General features: G+C 34.8%; 1 protein-coding gene across 1 annotated transcript in view; it reads left to right on the plus strand.

Moving 5' to 3' along the window:
* LOC127723317 (calmodulin-like) overlaps positions 1-3,294 on the plus strand; it is a 5,852-nt gene extending 2,558 nt beyond the window's left edge. The window contains exons 3-4 of the mRNA XM_052229884.1: positions 1,508-1,753; positions 2,923-3,294. Of these exons, the coding sequence (XP_052085844.1) occupies positions 1,508-1,753; positions 2,923-2,951 (275 nt within the window). The 3' untranslated portion in view covers positions 2,952-3,294. The remainder of the gene's footprint in view (positions 1-1,507; positions 1,754-2,922) is intronic.
* Positions 3,295-17,627: the final 14,333 nt, after the last annotated feature.

Genomic DNA, 17,627 nt, shown 5'->3' on the forward strand with positions numbered 1-17,627 from the left:
ACGGTAGGTGTTAAGTTAGGGGATGGCTGGAAGAAACCGATGTAGACGGTAGGTGTTATGTTAGGAGATGGCTGGGAGAAACCGATGTAGATGGTAGGTGTTGTTATAAGATGGCTTGGAGAAACGGATGTAGATAGTAGGTGTTAAATAAGGAGATGGCTTGGAGAAACCGATGTAGATGGTAGATGTTAAGTTAGGGGATGCCTGGGAGAAACCGATGTAGACGGTAGGTGTTAATCTAGGGGATGGCTAGAAGAAACCGATGCAGACGGTATAGGTGTTAATTTAGGTATGCCTGGGAGAAACCGATGTAGACGGTAGGTGTAAAGTAAGGGGATGGCTGGGAGAAACCGATGTAGACGGTATGTGTTAATTTAGGGGATGTCTGGGAGAAACCGAGGCAGACGGTAGGTGTTAATTTAGGGGATGGGTAGAAAAAACCTATGTAGACGGTAGGTGTTAAGTTAAGGGATGGCTGGGAGAAACTGATGTAGATGGTAGGTGTTAAGTTAGAGGATGGCTTGGAGAAACTGATGTAGATGGTAGGTTTTAAGTAGTGGAGTGGTTTGGAGAAACCGATGTAGACGGTAGGTGTTAAAGTAACGAGATGGCTAAGAGAAACCGATGTAGACGGTAGGTGTTAAGTTAGGGGATGGCTGGGTGAAACCGATGTAGACGGTAGGTGTTATGTTTGGAGATGGCTGGGAGAAACCGATGTAGATGGTAGGTGTTTAGATAAGAGATGGCTTGGAGAAACGGATGTAGATAGTAGGTGTTAAGTAAGGAGATGGCTGGGAGAAACCGATGTAGATGGTAGATGTTAAGTTAGGGGATGTCTGGGAGAAACCGATGTAGACGGTAGATGTTAATTTAGGGGATGGCTAGAAGAAACCAATGTAGACGGTAGGTGTTAATTTAGGTGATGCCTGGGATGAACCGATGTAGACGGTAGGTGTAAAGTAAGGGGATGGCTAGGAGAAACCGATGTAGACGATAGGTGTTAAGTTAGGGGTTGGCTGGGAGAAACCGATGTAGACGGTAGGTGTAAAGTTAAGGGATGGCTGGGGGAAATAGAATGTAAACGATAGGTGTTAAATTACGGGATGGCTGGGAGAAACAGAATGTAAACGTTAGGTGTTAAATTACGGGGTGGCTGGGAATAACCGATGTAGACGGTAGGCCTCAAACCAACAGTGGAAGAAGTTAGGGGATGGCTGAGAGAAATCCGATGTATGTAGATGGCAAGTCTCAATCAAATTCACCAGTGGAAGCTATACGACAAAAAGGACTAATTCGGACAGCTAATTGCAAAAACGGTCAAATGTCATCTTTGCCTGACAGAAGTTTGAACCTTGTTTCTTAATAATTTCACGAAACATTGGGAAACAATACATTGAATGAACATTATCGATCGTTATCATTGCTGTTTTTTTTTAAATCTTGACCTTCATACTGGAACTGCATGATATGATTTAAATATCATTCTAGTATTTTTTCTATTCTACAGGGGATTGTAGTCTTGACTATTATGAGTATGAAAAGTTAATGCGACAGCATTATGCAGTAGCAAGTTTCCAAGAACATGAACTTCGAAAAGCGTTTGCATATTTTGATACTAAAGGGAAAGGTTTCTTAAACCGGAGGCAACTATACCGTGCTTTGCGCAACTGTGGAGACCAGTTATCAGACGAGGAATGTGACGAATTCTTTTCATTGGCGGATAAAAATAAAGATGGTGTGATAAGTTTAGAAGGTATAAAGTATTGTTTTCTTGTTATATTAGAGTATGGAATAGAAACATGTATTTATCAAACTTTGGAGAAAAATTATGAATAAAAGAAGATTTATGATATACGTCATTGAGACAGCAACCAAACGACACGATAAACTAAAAGACATCTAGAGGTCATTTTCGGGGAAATCTTTTGAAACGATACGCAAGGATATAGTTGGTGGGTCACCATGACTGTCATGACTTTGTACAGTGATGGGTTTGACCAGGTTGAAATTGCAGTTAATGATGTCTCCCAAAGGACACGGCAGTGTATCCATTCAGCCGAAACAGGAAAGATTCATTCGGTCGCATAATATAGCATCGAATGTATTGGTAATATCCATGCATATGTACTGTCGTGTCAGTTCAAGTTATATGACAGTCATGAGTTTTAAGCAGGTTTTAATCTTGGTATTAATTGTGTCCACAATAGGACGTGACAATGCATCTATGCATCAGACGAAGTAACGGATGCCGCTTACGCATTGATACACGGTACATACTGTATCGAAAGTAACGGCAATATTTAGATTTTCGGGACAATCAGAAAGGAGTAGTTAAACTGATAAACAAATCCATGTATTATGTAGTATAGTAGGTAATATTCATATTTACAGCCATTTTAAAGACAGTTATATTGCAGTCATCGGTTCCTATTAGGTTTTAGTCTTGTAATTGATAATGTCCACAATAGGACGTGACACTGTATCTATTAAGCCGACACAGTAACGGATGCTGCTTGCGTATTGATACACGGTACATACTGTATCGAAAGTAACGGTAATATTTAGATTTTCAGAAACATCCGAAAGGAGTAGTTAAACTGATAAACAAATCCATGTATTATGTAGTATAGTAGGTAATATTCATATTTACAGCCATTTCAAATACAGTTATATGGCAGTCATCGGTTCCTATTAGGTTTTAATCTTGTAATTGATAATGTCCACAATAGGACGTGACACTGTATCTATGAAGCCGACACAGTAACGGATGCCGCTTGCGTATTGATACACGGTACATACTGTATCGAAAGTAACGATTATATTTAGATTTTCAGAAACATCAGAAAGGAGTAGTTAAACGGATAAACAAATACATGTATGTAAGTTTGATCAAATTACGTTATTTTTTTATTTGTTTTTCAGAGTTTGTGGTGCTGTTTACAGAAATCTGAAGGAAAAGATTTTAATTTGGTTCAGTGTAAACATTATAAAACTGAAACACAAAATCAGAAAATTAGCTCTTGATGATATTCTTTCGGTTACTATATATTATAACGGGTATATCAAAATAACCATTCAGTGAATTATATTTGATTCAACATATGTAATAAACTTTATATCATACACAGAAGTGTTCATACTTATTGGTATATCTGATGATAGACGAGGAGAATTGGTGTGCTATGATTTCAAGCCATAGTTTACAAATCTAACTATCAAAAGAAAACAGGACGGGGATTCACCACGAAACCAAAACAAAACCAAAACAAAGTAAAAAAAAAAGAAAGAAAAAAAAAAGCCGAATAAAAATGAAGATGAAAGGACAATTTATATAAATCGATAGAAAAATGTTTGACTCAAAATATCGACACTTAATACAAAAGATTTGTTTGATGTGTTCTTGTTCTTGCAAGTTTTGTTTTGATAAATTTAATGTTGCTTGTCTTTAAAGGGGCATTAGCTACGATTGAGACAAAACAATATATGATTCTTTTTGTTTCAAGTATTGTTAAAAGCAAAACTTCGAAATAATATTTCGTTCTTAGCAGTCAGTTTGACCCAAATTTGTCAAATTAAGATCGGAAACATCGCTGATGTATTTTTGACTTCCAAGTCAATTCTTTAACCTCATTGAACTCGTACAATGCATTCATGTGACCTTCAATTAAACCCTTAGCTAGAAGTGTGTTAGGCATGTACTAGACATGTTCAGATTTAAAAGGAAAAGAATAAAAATTTTGAAAGTGAAACAAGAGTGAATCATTTTGTTGACCGATTCGATCCACAAAAGTTTTTCTTAAACATGTAAAAACTATGTTTGACCTATTTTTCAACCTATAATATGAAATCAAACAGACCTAGAAAAATACCATTTGCACGTGCTCGCCATCTATTTATATCTATGTTTATATCGGTTTATATGACTGTCGGAAGTCTTCGAAGGTCATCTCGATAGTTAATTAAAAGGCGTCTAGATTGAACCAAAACTAAAAAATCACGTTATCCACTTTCAGAAAGCATTTTGTAAAGGACAAACTGAAGGTAATTAAAAAAAAAATAAGATTATGGGTATTGTATCATTAGGTTGCTGTCTTATTGACGTAGATCCAATGTTTCCTTCAGGTGCGTATATATATAGTTTCCGGTCATATAAAAAAAAGAGCTGCTTTCAAGAGTAAAGTATGTTCTCAACATTTGACCTCTACCATTTACGCACGTACTAGCTTTTCTAAATATACACTTAAAAACAGAGTTTGTTTCTAACGTAGATGATATCTTGATTTAGAATCCTACATGGTGATAAGTCAAACAACACTCCACAGAAAACTAAACACAAACCCCACAAAAAAAGGGATGAACTCAGATGCCACTGAAGGGTAAGCAGTTCCTCTTTTACTGCATGGTGGCACCCCGCAATTTTACTTTTCAGACTCTACCTCATGTGAAGTCAGATTTGTATCCTGTTTAAGAGAACACGACTTAACGTATATATGATACGTATTTCATTTCACACGATACGTATTTTTTTTATGGTTAAAAAGATTTCATCAGACAAGCTAGAGATACAAATTTACAGAAGGCGTTTTTGTGAGGGGATTAATATTATGTCGCTTATTTATAGTTTGGGGAAACTGTGAACTTAGAATGTGTGATAACTGAGCGGTTAGATGAAAATATCGGTAAATGGCAATTGTTTCTGGAATAAAAAAAAAAACTAAAATAAAATAAAGGGGTTTATGTGTAGACGTCACTGTTCAAGTGATCAGAAATTTTAAAATACAAATTAAGTTTTAGTCTCAGGTTGGGATAATGCAGTTAAAAATATTAGTTGAAATCAAAACCTTTTACATTGAAGTGGGTGAAATGGAGGGAAAAAATCCAGATAAAATGAAAATGAAAATATTTGAAAGACGAATTAATGTAATAAACTATTAGAATAGATACTTCAACTGAGGGTGTGGATGGGTTTAATTTCTCATTTCGACTCTTCAAAATTCCAGAGTCTATCCTAAATTGAGGTAAATTATATGGCCTTCCAAATACCGTTTCGATTCCTAACATCACTGAAGAGACATTAAATGTCGAAATCCGGATGTGGTGTACAAATTTTTGCACCTCATGTTTGCGGTCTGCCATCTTTTCCGCAAGTTTATTGTTTTCTGTTTGGTATTAAATTAATAATAAAGATCCATTTTGTTACATCTTGTGATCCGTTTATTTGGCAATCGCCAATGCCAGTCAGCAAGGTTCAAGAACATCCGTTGTTCGACCTGTTAGTCAAATGCGTTTTGTTAAAATATACTTTTTCACTTTTTTGGTCTTTTGGAAAATGTTGTTTGTGCTGTATTTAAACCCCTCTACCAAGAAATTTTGTTTTGCATGCACACGTATAAAAATTGCGGTTTTTATCCGACGCAATCATAGGTTTGAAAGTTGTTTTCAATTTAGACTTATTTATATTTTTTCGTTTGGACTTGTATTATATTTGCCTTCAGGTTTATATGATCCGTTCATCCTATTTCGACTCTTCAAAATTCAAGAGTCTATCCTAAATTGAGGTAAATTATATGGCCTTCCAAATACCGTTTCGATTCCTAACATCACTGAAGAGACATTAAATGTCGAAATCCGGATATGGTGTACAAATTTTTGCACCTTATGTTTGCGGTCTACCATCTTTTCCGCAAGTTTATTGTTTTCCGTTTGGTATTAAATTAATAATAAAGATCCATTTTGTTACATCTTGTGATCCGTTTATTTAGCAATCGCCAATGGCAGTCAGCAGGGTTTAAGAACATCAGTTGTTCGGCCTGCTAGTCAAATGCGTTTTGTTAAAATATACTTTTTCACTTTTTTGGTCTTTTAGAAAAATGTTGTTTGTGCTGTATTTAATCACCTCTAACAAGAAATTTGTTTTGCATGCATACGTATAAAAAATGCGGTTTTTATCCAACGCAATCATAGGTTTGAACGTTGTTTTCAATTTAGACATGTTTATATATATATATATATATATATATATCCAATATACCCTCATTTTCCAGTGGCAATCTAAATTTGCCGACCTACATCCTGAACGGACTCTATTATAGGTCCTACCTATTGTATTTATTGTTAATTTGTTATCGTCCTGAATATGCATGAAATATTTGCCACTGGCAACCTACAATATTTTTTTTTTAAATAGACCGTTTATATATAAATTATAAAGAAACTCAGGTTTCAACTCCATCTGCCAAAGTTTCCCTTGTATAGATTTTGCTATTTTTAATGTCCCTTTTGGCCATACACCTCTTCAATTGTTTCGGTTCTTATATTTACTTGGCTTCCAAATAGTCAGCTCTGAGCTAAATACAGAAAAGCGCTTCGGACGTATGCAGTCATGTTTTGTTTAAATTATTCTTGGATATTCCATTCACTTCAAATGTTATTGTCAATGGGAAATAGTACATGGGCGGATTAAGGGTTTTGTTATTGTAATCTTATTTATTGCGTGGAGATCTCTTTTATAGAAGAAAATTTGTTTTTATATTATTTTTTTCTGATTTTTCACTGCTATTCCTTAGTTTTCTTATCCCTATTTTTAAAACTAATGAGTTCGCCTCTGTAATACGTATCAATTATTTTATTATTGACTGTAAATACAAAGTTAGCATGAGATGGAATTGAGAAGACTATATTTTGTTCTCGTTTAGTAGATTATTTGTGTTTATATTAAATTTTTCAGACTTTTCACTGCTATTCTTTAGTTTTCTTTCACCTTTTTTAAAAACTCAGGAGTTTACCACTGTAATATTTATCAATCATAAAATATCATTGACATGAAAAACAAAGGTAGCATAAGATACAATGTAGAATTGAAAAGATTATGAATCCCCTGTACTCGGTGCTAAATACCGTTTTAAAAAGCACCCAGAGCATTCTTATATATCGTAATACTGCAAGGTTATTGTAAAATACTTTCAGTACAGATAATTAACATTACTAGCGGCTTCAAGACTACTTGAAATGTTTATGGTGATACACAGCTTGGGTTCGTGCTTCTCAAACTGTTTTTATGCACTGATGCATTATGAGGATAGTTTTTATTAGTTTGTCAGTATTTCTACCAAAGGAGATTGAATGTCCAATTATTAGCTTCTGTCTCTGTGTGATACGGGTGCTCCAAGAACGGAGGAAATAAATCAGAGATTAAGAAGACGATCTAGAATTCTCTGATGATTTAAAACATTTCTTCAGTGGTGCGAGTTTGTAGTATTATTTTTCGAGTGGTGCGAGTTCTGTCTCTGTGTGACACGGGTGCTCCGAGAAAGGAGGAATTTACTAAGAGAAGAAGAAAACAATCTAATGATTAAACCGTTGGGTGACATTTCTTCGAGTTTGTTCTGTTTCTATTTTTTGAGTGGTGCGAGTTTGATAAAGTGATGCAAGTTGTAATAATAAGTGAGAGTGTTTGAGTGGTGCGAGTTGGCCGTGGGCCGAGTTGTCGGGCAACACGTCAACTGAGCAAGCGTAAGCGCATAAGACACCGATCACTGATAACGGTCTCCGAATTTGGATATTTTCTCAAAAATTGGCGTTTTCTGTGGAAAAAAGATTGTTTCAAAGACAAATTTTGGAAATACAAAACACTACATTTATACGTCATATCACAAATATTTCCGACTTTGTATGGTTTCAGAGAAGTTGCGGCTCAATGAAATCGGCCTCTTTCTTTAGTAGTATAGAAATCGAAAAAGGCTAAATTTGATCAATATTGAAATATACGTTGAGACTTCATGGGCATATATAATATTGTTCTTTACTAAAGATAACAGTTAAAATCTAGAAAAAAAACCCAGGATATTGTTCATTTAGCCAGTTAGAGAATCAAAGTGTGTCAAAATCATGTGTCTTAGTTATTATTTTTTCGACTTAAAGAACATATTTCTCATTTTCACCCTGTAGTTCAAACAAGTTAGCCTCTTGTTTTATTATATTTAGTTTGTTCAGAAACTATTGTTTTCGTTTTGATTTGTTTTGGTTAATTTCATCTCGTTCCGTTCCATTCTTATTCCGTTTCGCACTTGTAACACGTGTCCACTTTTTAGTCTTTCTTCTTTCGTATATTTTAATCAAAAATAAAAAAAAAAAAAAAATTCAAAAAGCGAAATGATCAAAACTGCACGTTATGTTTAGTATTTTTAGAATATGAATAAATATCTAAACTTTAAAATTTTAGAATGATTTTTAGAGTTTTAAGTTTTTAATTATTTGATGAAAATTGCAAAATTTCAAAACTTTGATAAAATTTCCAAAAAACTAAAATTTAAAAACTTTTTGAAATTTTGAATTGATAATTGTTACACGGACCGTTATTGTATGTCGAACCGGTGTTGGTTTTTAGATTTGAAGAATAGTGTTGCTTGTTTCTGTTTAATTTAAACACAGCTTTTATAGTCTCGGGACGATTTAGACCTTGATCTATTGTGTGTACATCATATAAACCGATATTTTTCTTGGAATCATTGTTTTAATTTAATGCATAACTCTAAACAGCATTAGCATTATTCACTGACGTATTTATGAAAAAAATCAACAACTCATAATTTTTCATCTGGTTTTATTTACAGGTCGATGAGAGTGGTAAAGGGTTATTTTCGTGCAACGTGTTTTGCCATTTTTATTTCACGCGCAGCCGTGAAAAGGGTTCGTTATTCACCGTGTTTCGTGAAATCGGTAAAAAGATCAACGTGCAAGAAATTTTTATTGTTCGTTCATCGTGAAATGGCAATTTTATTTCGCGTTCTTCCGTGCAGATACCCCCCCCCCCCCCCCCTGTACGCCCCTCGTCGATCACAACAATGTACAAAAAGTCCAGTGGAAAATGATTACCCATTAAATGTCATTTTATTCTTAGTTTTTTCTTCATGTTACTGGTATTTTTGCTAAGCATCCAATGGCAATTCGTGATAGTGACCATTTATAACCAGCCCAGCTATGATTAAACATTGATAATAGTAAACAAATCAATCTTTATTTAGCTCAAATAACCTATAAGAGTGTCTGATAATAAACAAACGAGGAACGGCGGAATTGAACGAATTTAAAATATAAATATGATTTTTCACAGCTCACCTACAAAAACGAGAATTAGAATGTACAGATAATATACAGTATATCTGACTGATGGAGGGTAACGTTCAGCGACAAATATTTCTTGAATACTTGGGACATTCAAATGTTAATGCGGCAGTAGTTGTATATATGCTCGAATGGGGCCCGTTGAATGAGAAAAAAAAAAAGAGACACGAATAGTGACTGCATACCCTATACAGCGGATCCAGTCATTATTAAAAGGAGGATTCAACCCAGGAGAAAAGGGGAAAGGGGAGGGGGTTCCAAATATATGTCCCCATTCAAATGCTTTGATCTTCAAAAAAGGGGGGTTCCAACCCCCGGACTCCCCTCTGGATCCGCCACTACTGCTATAGTTGGACAAATCCACTCTTCAAGGTGGACCCGAATAGTGACGCCATACCTTATTGTTGGACCAATCTACCATCGAAAGTGGACAAAGAGACACGAATAGTGAGGACATACATTATAGTCAAACAATTATACCCTCAAAGGTAGACACTTAACGCCAATAGTGACGGCATACCCTATAGTTAGACAAGTCTACACTTCAAGATGGATGGATACCCTTGAAAGTGGACGGTACACCTAAGAAAATGGGAGCAAACCCTTCTTAGCTAAACGCTCACCCTTTAACTTAACACCTTTATACCCCTGAACCATAAGCCCGTGGTAGTTTTGGAAAGGAATAGTTTGTAATGCACAACAAGCTAGATTCTTTTTGAAAGGTTTATGGGCCCTTAAAAGAGCCGTAATGAATTACCCATCTATGATTGGAAAATTGTTGAAACTGTAACGTGGTGACCCACTATCTCCACATAGCCGGTTATTTGGTTGGTCGAAATCCAGCGGCGATCTTTCCAAGTTATTCCAACCAACTCATGAAATTTAATCACCAGTTTCCTGAATTCATGAACTCTCTGACTAATCTCTATAGTCGTCAATTCTTCTGTCGCTCTCTTCAGACAGCTTTCCATAATGTCCTCGTCCCAAAACAAAGACTTACGAGGTAACACTTCAGACCAGACTTCAACATGGCAAGTTAAATTATGGCGTCTAGCAATGTACAACTGCATTTTTGAAATGAGCAACTTTAGCTTCTTATCTTATCTTATCCTGCTGAATGGTTCCAGTAAAACACAGAAGGCGTGGCTAAATTGTTGTAAACCGATTTTATTGCGTAAACCCCTGAGGGTTTACGCAGTATATATTGGACGATGTCCGTAGTCTTTCGGAACACCGGATGTTATTCGGAATACGTCTGTTCTTTCTATGACCACCTTTCATATACATGCGCAATAGCTTATTAATTGACCTGTTGAATAAGCATTAGCATCTGGAATAGGATCCCAGTTACGGCAACCAGTCCGGTACCCACGAATGTAGTTCTTAAAAAAAATATATAACTTTTATTTAAAATGGTGTAGTTTTATTATTACACAAGTTCTGTAACTGAATGTAGATTTATTTGTAAGGTGGAGAGAATCGGAGACGGTAAGGGCTTGAATTATTCGAGTTAGGCATTCCGTTGCACAATTTTGTTTTGATTGACAACAGGGTAGGTCGGTCTACTTCCGGGGAAGAATAAAGGCTAGAATTTAGGCAATTTACTCTATGTACCGACGCCAGATTACATTTAAATCAATCAAAATTTTTACAGAAATTCAAGCTAGAAAGCCTACCCATTCAAATAAATCTACATTCAGTTACAGAACTTCAGGGGTTTACGCAATAAAATCGGTTTACAACAATTTAGCCACGCCTTCTGTGTTTTACTGGAACCATTCAGCAGGATAAGATAAGATAAGAAGCTAAAGTTGCTCATTTCAAAAATGCAGTTGTACATTGCTAGACGCCATAATTTAACTTGCCATGTTGAAGTCTGGTCTGAAGTGTTTCCTCGTAAGTCTTTGTTTTGGGACGAGGACATTATGGAAAGCTGTCTGAAGAGAGCGACAGAAGAATTGACGACTATAGAGATTAGTCAGAGAGTTCATGAATTCAGGAAACTGGTGATTAAATTTCATGAGTTGGTTGGAATAACTTGGAAAGATCGCCGCTGGATTTCGACCAACCAAATAACCGGCTATGTGGAGATAGTGGGTCACCACGTTACAGTTTCAACAATTTTCCAATCATAGATGGGTAATTCATTACGGCCCTTTTAAGGGCCCATAAACCTTTCAAAAAGAATCTAACTTGTTGTGCATTACAAACTATTCCTTTCCAAAACTACCACGGGCTTATGGTTCAGGGGTATAAAGGTGTTAAGTTAAAGGGTGAGCGTTTAGCTAAGAAGGGTTTGCTCCCGTTTTCTTAGGTGTACCGTCCACTTTCAAGGGTATCCATCCATCTTGAAGTGTAGACTTGTCTAACTATAGGGTATGCCGTCACTATTGGCGTTAAGTGTCTACCTTTGAGGGTATAATTGTTTGACTATAATGTATGTCCTCACTATTCGTGTCTCTTTGTCCACTTTCGATGGTAGATTGGTCCAACAATAAGGTATGGCGTCACTATTCGGGTCCACCTTGAAGAGTGGATTTGTCCAACTATAGCAGTAGTGGCGGATCCAGAGGGGAGTCCGGGGGTTGGAACCCCCCTTTTTTGAAGATCAAAGCATTTGAATGGGGACATATATTTGGAACCCCCTCCCCTTTCCCCTTTTCTCCTGGGTTGAATCCTCCTTTTAATAATGACTGGATCCGCTGTATAGGGTATGCAGTCACTATTCGTGTCTCTTTTTTTTTTTCTCATTCAACGGGCCCCATTCGAGCATATATACAACTACTGCCGCATTAACATTTGAATGTCCCAAGTATTCAAGAAATATTTGTCGCTGAACGTTACCCTCCATCAGTCAGATATACTGTATATTATCTGTACATTCTAATTCTCGTTTTTGTAGGTGAGCTGTGAAAAATCATATTTATATTTTAAATTCGTTCAATTCCGCCGTTCCTCGTTTGTTTATTATCAGACACTCTTATAGGTTATTTGAGCTAAATAAAGATTGATTTGTTTACTATTATCAATGTTTAATCATAGCTGGGCTGGTTATAAATGGTCACTATCACGAATTGCCATTGGATGCTTAGCAAAAATACCAGTAACATGAAGAAAAAACTAAGAATAAAATGACATTTAATGGGTAATCATTTCCCACTGGACTTTTTGTACATTGTTGTGATCGACGAGGGGCGTACAGGGGGGGGGGGTATCTGCACGGAAGAACGCGAAATAAAATTGCCATTTCACGATGAACGAACAATAAAAATTTCTTGCACGTTGATCTTTTTACCGATTTCACGAAACACGGTGAATAACGAACCCTTTTCACGGCTGCGCGTGAAATAAAAATGGCAAAACACGTTGCACGAAAATAACCCTTTACCACCCTCATCGACCTGTAAATAAAACCAGATGAAAAATTATGAGTTGTTGATTTTTTTCATAAATACGTCAGTGAATAATGCTAATGCTGTTTAGAGTTATGCATTAAATTAAAACAATGATTCCAAGAAAAATATCGGTTTATATGATGTACACACAATAGATCAAGGTCTAAATCGTCCCGAGACTATAAAAGCTGTGTTTAAATTAAACAGAAACAAGCAACACTATTCTTCAAATCTAAAAACCAACACCGGTTCGACATACAATAACGGTCCGTGTAACAATTATCAATTCAAAATTTCAAAAAGTTTTTAAATTTTAGTTTTTTGGAAATTTTATCAAAGTTTTGAAATTTTGCAATTTTCATCAAATAATTAAAAACTTAAAACTCTAAAAATCATTCTAAAATTTTAAAGTTTAGATATTTATTCATATTCTAAAAATACTAAACATAACGTGCAGTTTTGATCATTTCGCTTTTTGAATTTTTTTTTTTTTTTTTATTTTTGATTAAAATATACGAAAGAAGAAAGACTAAAAAGTGGACACGTGTTACAAGTGCGAAACGGAATAAGAATGGAACGGAACGAGATGAAATTAACCAAAACAAATCAAAACGAAAACAATAGTTTCTGAACAAACTAAATATAATAAAACAAGAGGCTAACTTGTTTGAACTACAGGGTGAAAATGAGAAATATGTTCTTTAAGTCGAAAAAATAATAACTAAGACATGATTCTGACACACTTTGATTCTCTAACTGGCTAAATGAACAATATCCTGGGTTTTTTTTCTAGATTTTAACTGTTATCTTTAGTAAAGAACAATATTATATATGCCCATGAAGTCTCAACGTATATTTCAATATTGATCAAATTTAGCCTTTTTCGATTTCTATACTACTAAAGAAAGAGGCCGATTTCATTGAGCCGCAACTTCTCTGAAACCATACAAAGTCGGAAATATTTGTGATATGACGTATAAATGTAGTGTTTTGTATTTCCAAAATTTGTCTTTGAAACAATCTTTTTTCCACAGAAAACGCCAATTTTTGAGAAAATATCCAAATTCGGAGACCGTTATCAGTGATCGGTGTCTTATGCGCTTACGCTTGCTCAGTTGACGTGTTGCCCGACAACTCGGCCCACGGCCAACTCGCACCACTCAAACACTCTCACTTATTATTACAACTTGCATCACTTTATCAAACTCGCACCACTCAAAAAATAGAAACAGAACAAACTCGAAGAAATGTCACCCAACGGTTTAATCATTAGATTGTTTTCTTCTTCTCTTAGTTAATTCCTCCTTTCTCGGAGCACCCGTGTCACACAGAGACAGAACTCGCACCACTCGAAAAATAATACTACAAACTCGCACCACTGAAGAAATGTTTTAAATCATCAGAGAATTCTAGATCGTCTTCTTAATCTCTGAGTTATTTCCTCCGTTCTTGGAGCACCCGTATCACACAGAGACAGAAGCTAATAATTGGAAATTCAATCTCCTTTGGTAGAAATACTGACAAACTAATAAAAACTATCCTCATAATGCATCAGTGCATAAAAACAGTTTGAGAAGCACGAACCCAAGCTGTGTATCACCATAAACATTTCAAGTAGTCTTGAAGCCGCTAGTAATGTTAATTATCTGTACTGAAAGTATTTTACAATAACCTTGCAGTATTACGATATATAAGAATGCTCTGGGTGCTTTTTAAAACGGTATTTAGCACCGAGTACAGGGGATTCATAATCTTTTCAATTCTACATTGTATCTTATGCTACCTTTGTTTTTCATGTCAATGATATTTTATGATTGATAAATATTACAGTGGTGAACTCCTGAGTTTTTAAAAAAGGTGAAAGAAAACTAAAGAATAGCAGTGAAAAGTCTGAAAAATTTAATATAAACACAAATAATCTACTAAACGAGAACAAAATATAGTCTTCTCAATTCCATCTCATGCTAACTTTGTATTTACAGTCAATAATAAAATAATTGATACGTATTACAGAGGCGAACTCATTAGTTTTAAAAATAGGGATAAGAAAACTAAGGAATAGCAGTGAAAAATCAGAAAAAAATAATATAAAAACAAATTTTCTTCTATAAAAGAGATCTCCACGCAATAAATAAGATTACAGTAACAAAACCCTTAATCCGCCCATGTACTATTTCCCATTGACAATAACATTTGAAGTGAATGGAATATCCAAGAATAATTTAAACAAAACATGACTGCATACGTCCGAAGCGCTTTTGATGAAAATCAATTGAAAAATGTTGCGCATTCAATGACCTTAAATTAAGGAACGTATCTTCCTCATGCAAAGCTCTGATTCCTTGCCCGGCTTTGGCTATACTTTTTGGTCCTTTTTTGTTTATAGCTCTTCATATTTTTAATAAGCTTTGGTTTTTCAAATATTTTGGCCTCGAGCATCACTGAAGAGACATTGATTGTCGAAATGCGCATCTGGTGCAGAAAAATTGGTACCATTTATGTTATTTGATCTAAAGGTAAAAGGTAATCGATGACCTTGACCTTTAACCTTGAGTCTTTTCTTATTAGATTTTGTCTGAAATGGTTACAAATATACCCATACCTTGAATAGAAAAAATGTTCAGAACGATTATTGCTTTTATTTGGTAACAAGGTTAAATGATAGAGGTCAATGTCATGTCAAAAGTTCCTAGCAACGATCCTTACTTGATATAAAAGTACCTAGCAACCATACATATTTGGGTTCAGACTAATATGAACTGTTATATAGATCATTATTGAAAGGTGAGGGGTCAATATCGTTACCAAAGACTTAAGTAGCCATTCTCACATAGTTGGAAAATGCCTAGCAATCATCAATATTTTTATCCCCTGTGACAAAATTCCGAAATTTTTAAACTCAAATGTATTTCTTTCTTTCAATTAAAATTTCAAATTTCTTTTAACAGAAAAAAGTTACTGACATGATTTTACTTTTGTGTATTTCAGTTAATCATCAGCCACGTTGTCTCCTGTTCTGACTTAAAACATCATTTATATTTAGTGTTCATGAAACTTTAAATCATTCAAAATAAGTACTAAGGCTGTTTTCCCAAGCATATATATATAGGTTTACAACAAGAATGTAGGTGGTCAACATCGTCACAGTAGTCATTAGTAACCATTCTCATATCGTGGAAAATGCCTAGCAACCATAAATTTTTATAATGCTGAGGACAAAATGTAAAACATATTTTTCTGACCATGATTCAAAGATCTTTCCTTTAAACGCACCAGGCTCTTAAGAGCTGTATGAGGTTATACAAACACTGGGCGTTCGTCATTGTCATCATTTTGTATATTCTCCGTCTAAAATATTTCCCTTTTAAACTGTATAATCATATGTTATTAAACTTAACAGTAATAATGAATAGCATATATTCTGTAAAAAGCCCATATTCTGTATATTATGGTCGGTAGGTGTTGATCTATCTTAAAATTTTCAGAACAGAAATTAAACGTCAGCTTTTAGCAAATTTTACAGTTGTTTTACTTGAAAACTATTTTACATGATAGAAAATCACAAAAATACTTAAAATGACTTTAAACGACGATTTTTAACCAGTTTTTTTGGGGTTTTGTTGTTTTTTTGTTGGCCTGGTCTACAGGTCAAATTAAGCTTTTCTCATCTCTTGCCTCCACCATCTTCGTCTGTAAACGTGTGCAAAAGTCTGGTTCTCTGAAATTACTGGGCAAACTGGAACCAACACATATCATTCTTATGATTTATCATTCTTATGATATGTAGATAAAAAAAAACATCTGGAGGGACTTAAATACACTATAATATAGAATAAGGGACACTGTGGAATAAAAAATTGATTTTGCGTTTTGCTTGAAATGTTATTCTAAATTCATTGTATCAATTTTACGCAAACCCAGGTGAATCACAACATCCCTGGGGCCTCGGATAGAAAGTAATTTAACATATGTAAGTTATTTGTATTGAAAACTTTTATAGATAAATGGAAAATTTAATATCAAATATTTCCAACAAGACTAATTAATCAACATGACCGAAATTGTCTATTGATGCCCTTAACTGACGACTGTTTTTTTTAAGTCTAATTAAAGGTAATCTTGAAACTGCTAAAATCGAGAAAAACTTTATACAACAAAAATAATTAGCAAGATAAGAACTAAACATTGTTCAATGAACCATGAAATTGAGATCAAGGTCAGATGAAATCTGTCAGTCGGACATGTACCCCTTACAATCATTCCATACACCAAATATAGTTGACCTATTGCTTATAGTATCTGAGAAATAGACAAAATCACAAAAACTAAACAGTGTTCAATGAACCATGAAATTGAAGTAAAGGTCAGATGAAATCTGTCAGTCGGACATGTACCCCTTACAATCATTCCATACACCAAATATAGTTGATCTATTGCTTACAGTATCTGAGATACGGACTTGACCACGTAACTTTAACCTTGGTCACTGATCCATGGAATAAGGTCGAAGTCAGGTGAACCGTACATGACGGACATGTAGACGTTGCAAGGAACCCATATACTAAATATAGTTATCCTATTACTCATAATAAGTGAGTATTTCATTTAACAAAAAAACTAATTTTTTTTCAAGCAGTCACTGAACCATGAAAATGAGGTCAAGGACAATTGACATATGACAGATGACAACTTCGTAACATACGTTATCTGCATACAAGGTATGAAGCAACCAGGTCTTCTACCTTCTGACATAAAAAGTTTTAAACAAATAGTTTACGCCGTCGCCCCGGCAGCCGCCTCCGGATTGTAATACATATGCGTTCAGTCGCAAGCGAGACAAAAAATAATAGTTATATATACTTTTATAAATGTATTTAAAAAGGATAAATTTATATGAAAATGCAAGATTTCAAGGTTTGTAGAATACAGTAACTAATTGAAAACAGATGCGGGTTTTTATATTGAATATATTATATAGTAGAGAGTTTTTTTTCACCCATTTGTATTTTCCCTGGCTCTTACAAATGTAGGTCCGAGTACACAGTTATTTCGTAGTGCATTTCTTTTAGACAATAAATGAAAATTAAAAAAATCCCACCTGCGCTTTCT

The sequence above is a fragment of the Mytilus californianus genome, unplaced genomic scaffold (genome assembly GCF_021869535.1).
Source record: "Mytilus californianus isolate M0D057914Y unplaced genomic scaffold, xbMytCali1.0.p SCAF_13, whole genome shotgun sequence".
Taxonomy (NCBI): Eukaryota; Metazoa; Mollusca; class Bivalvia; order Mytilida; family Mytilidae; genus Mytilus; species Mytilus californianus.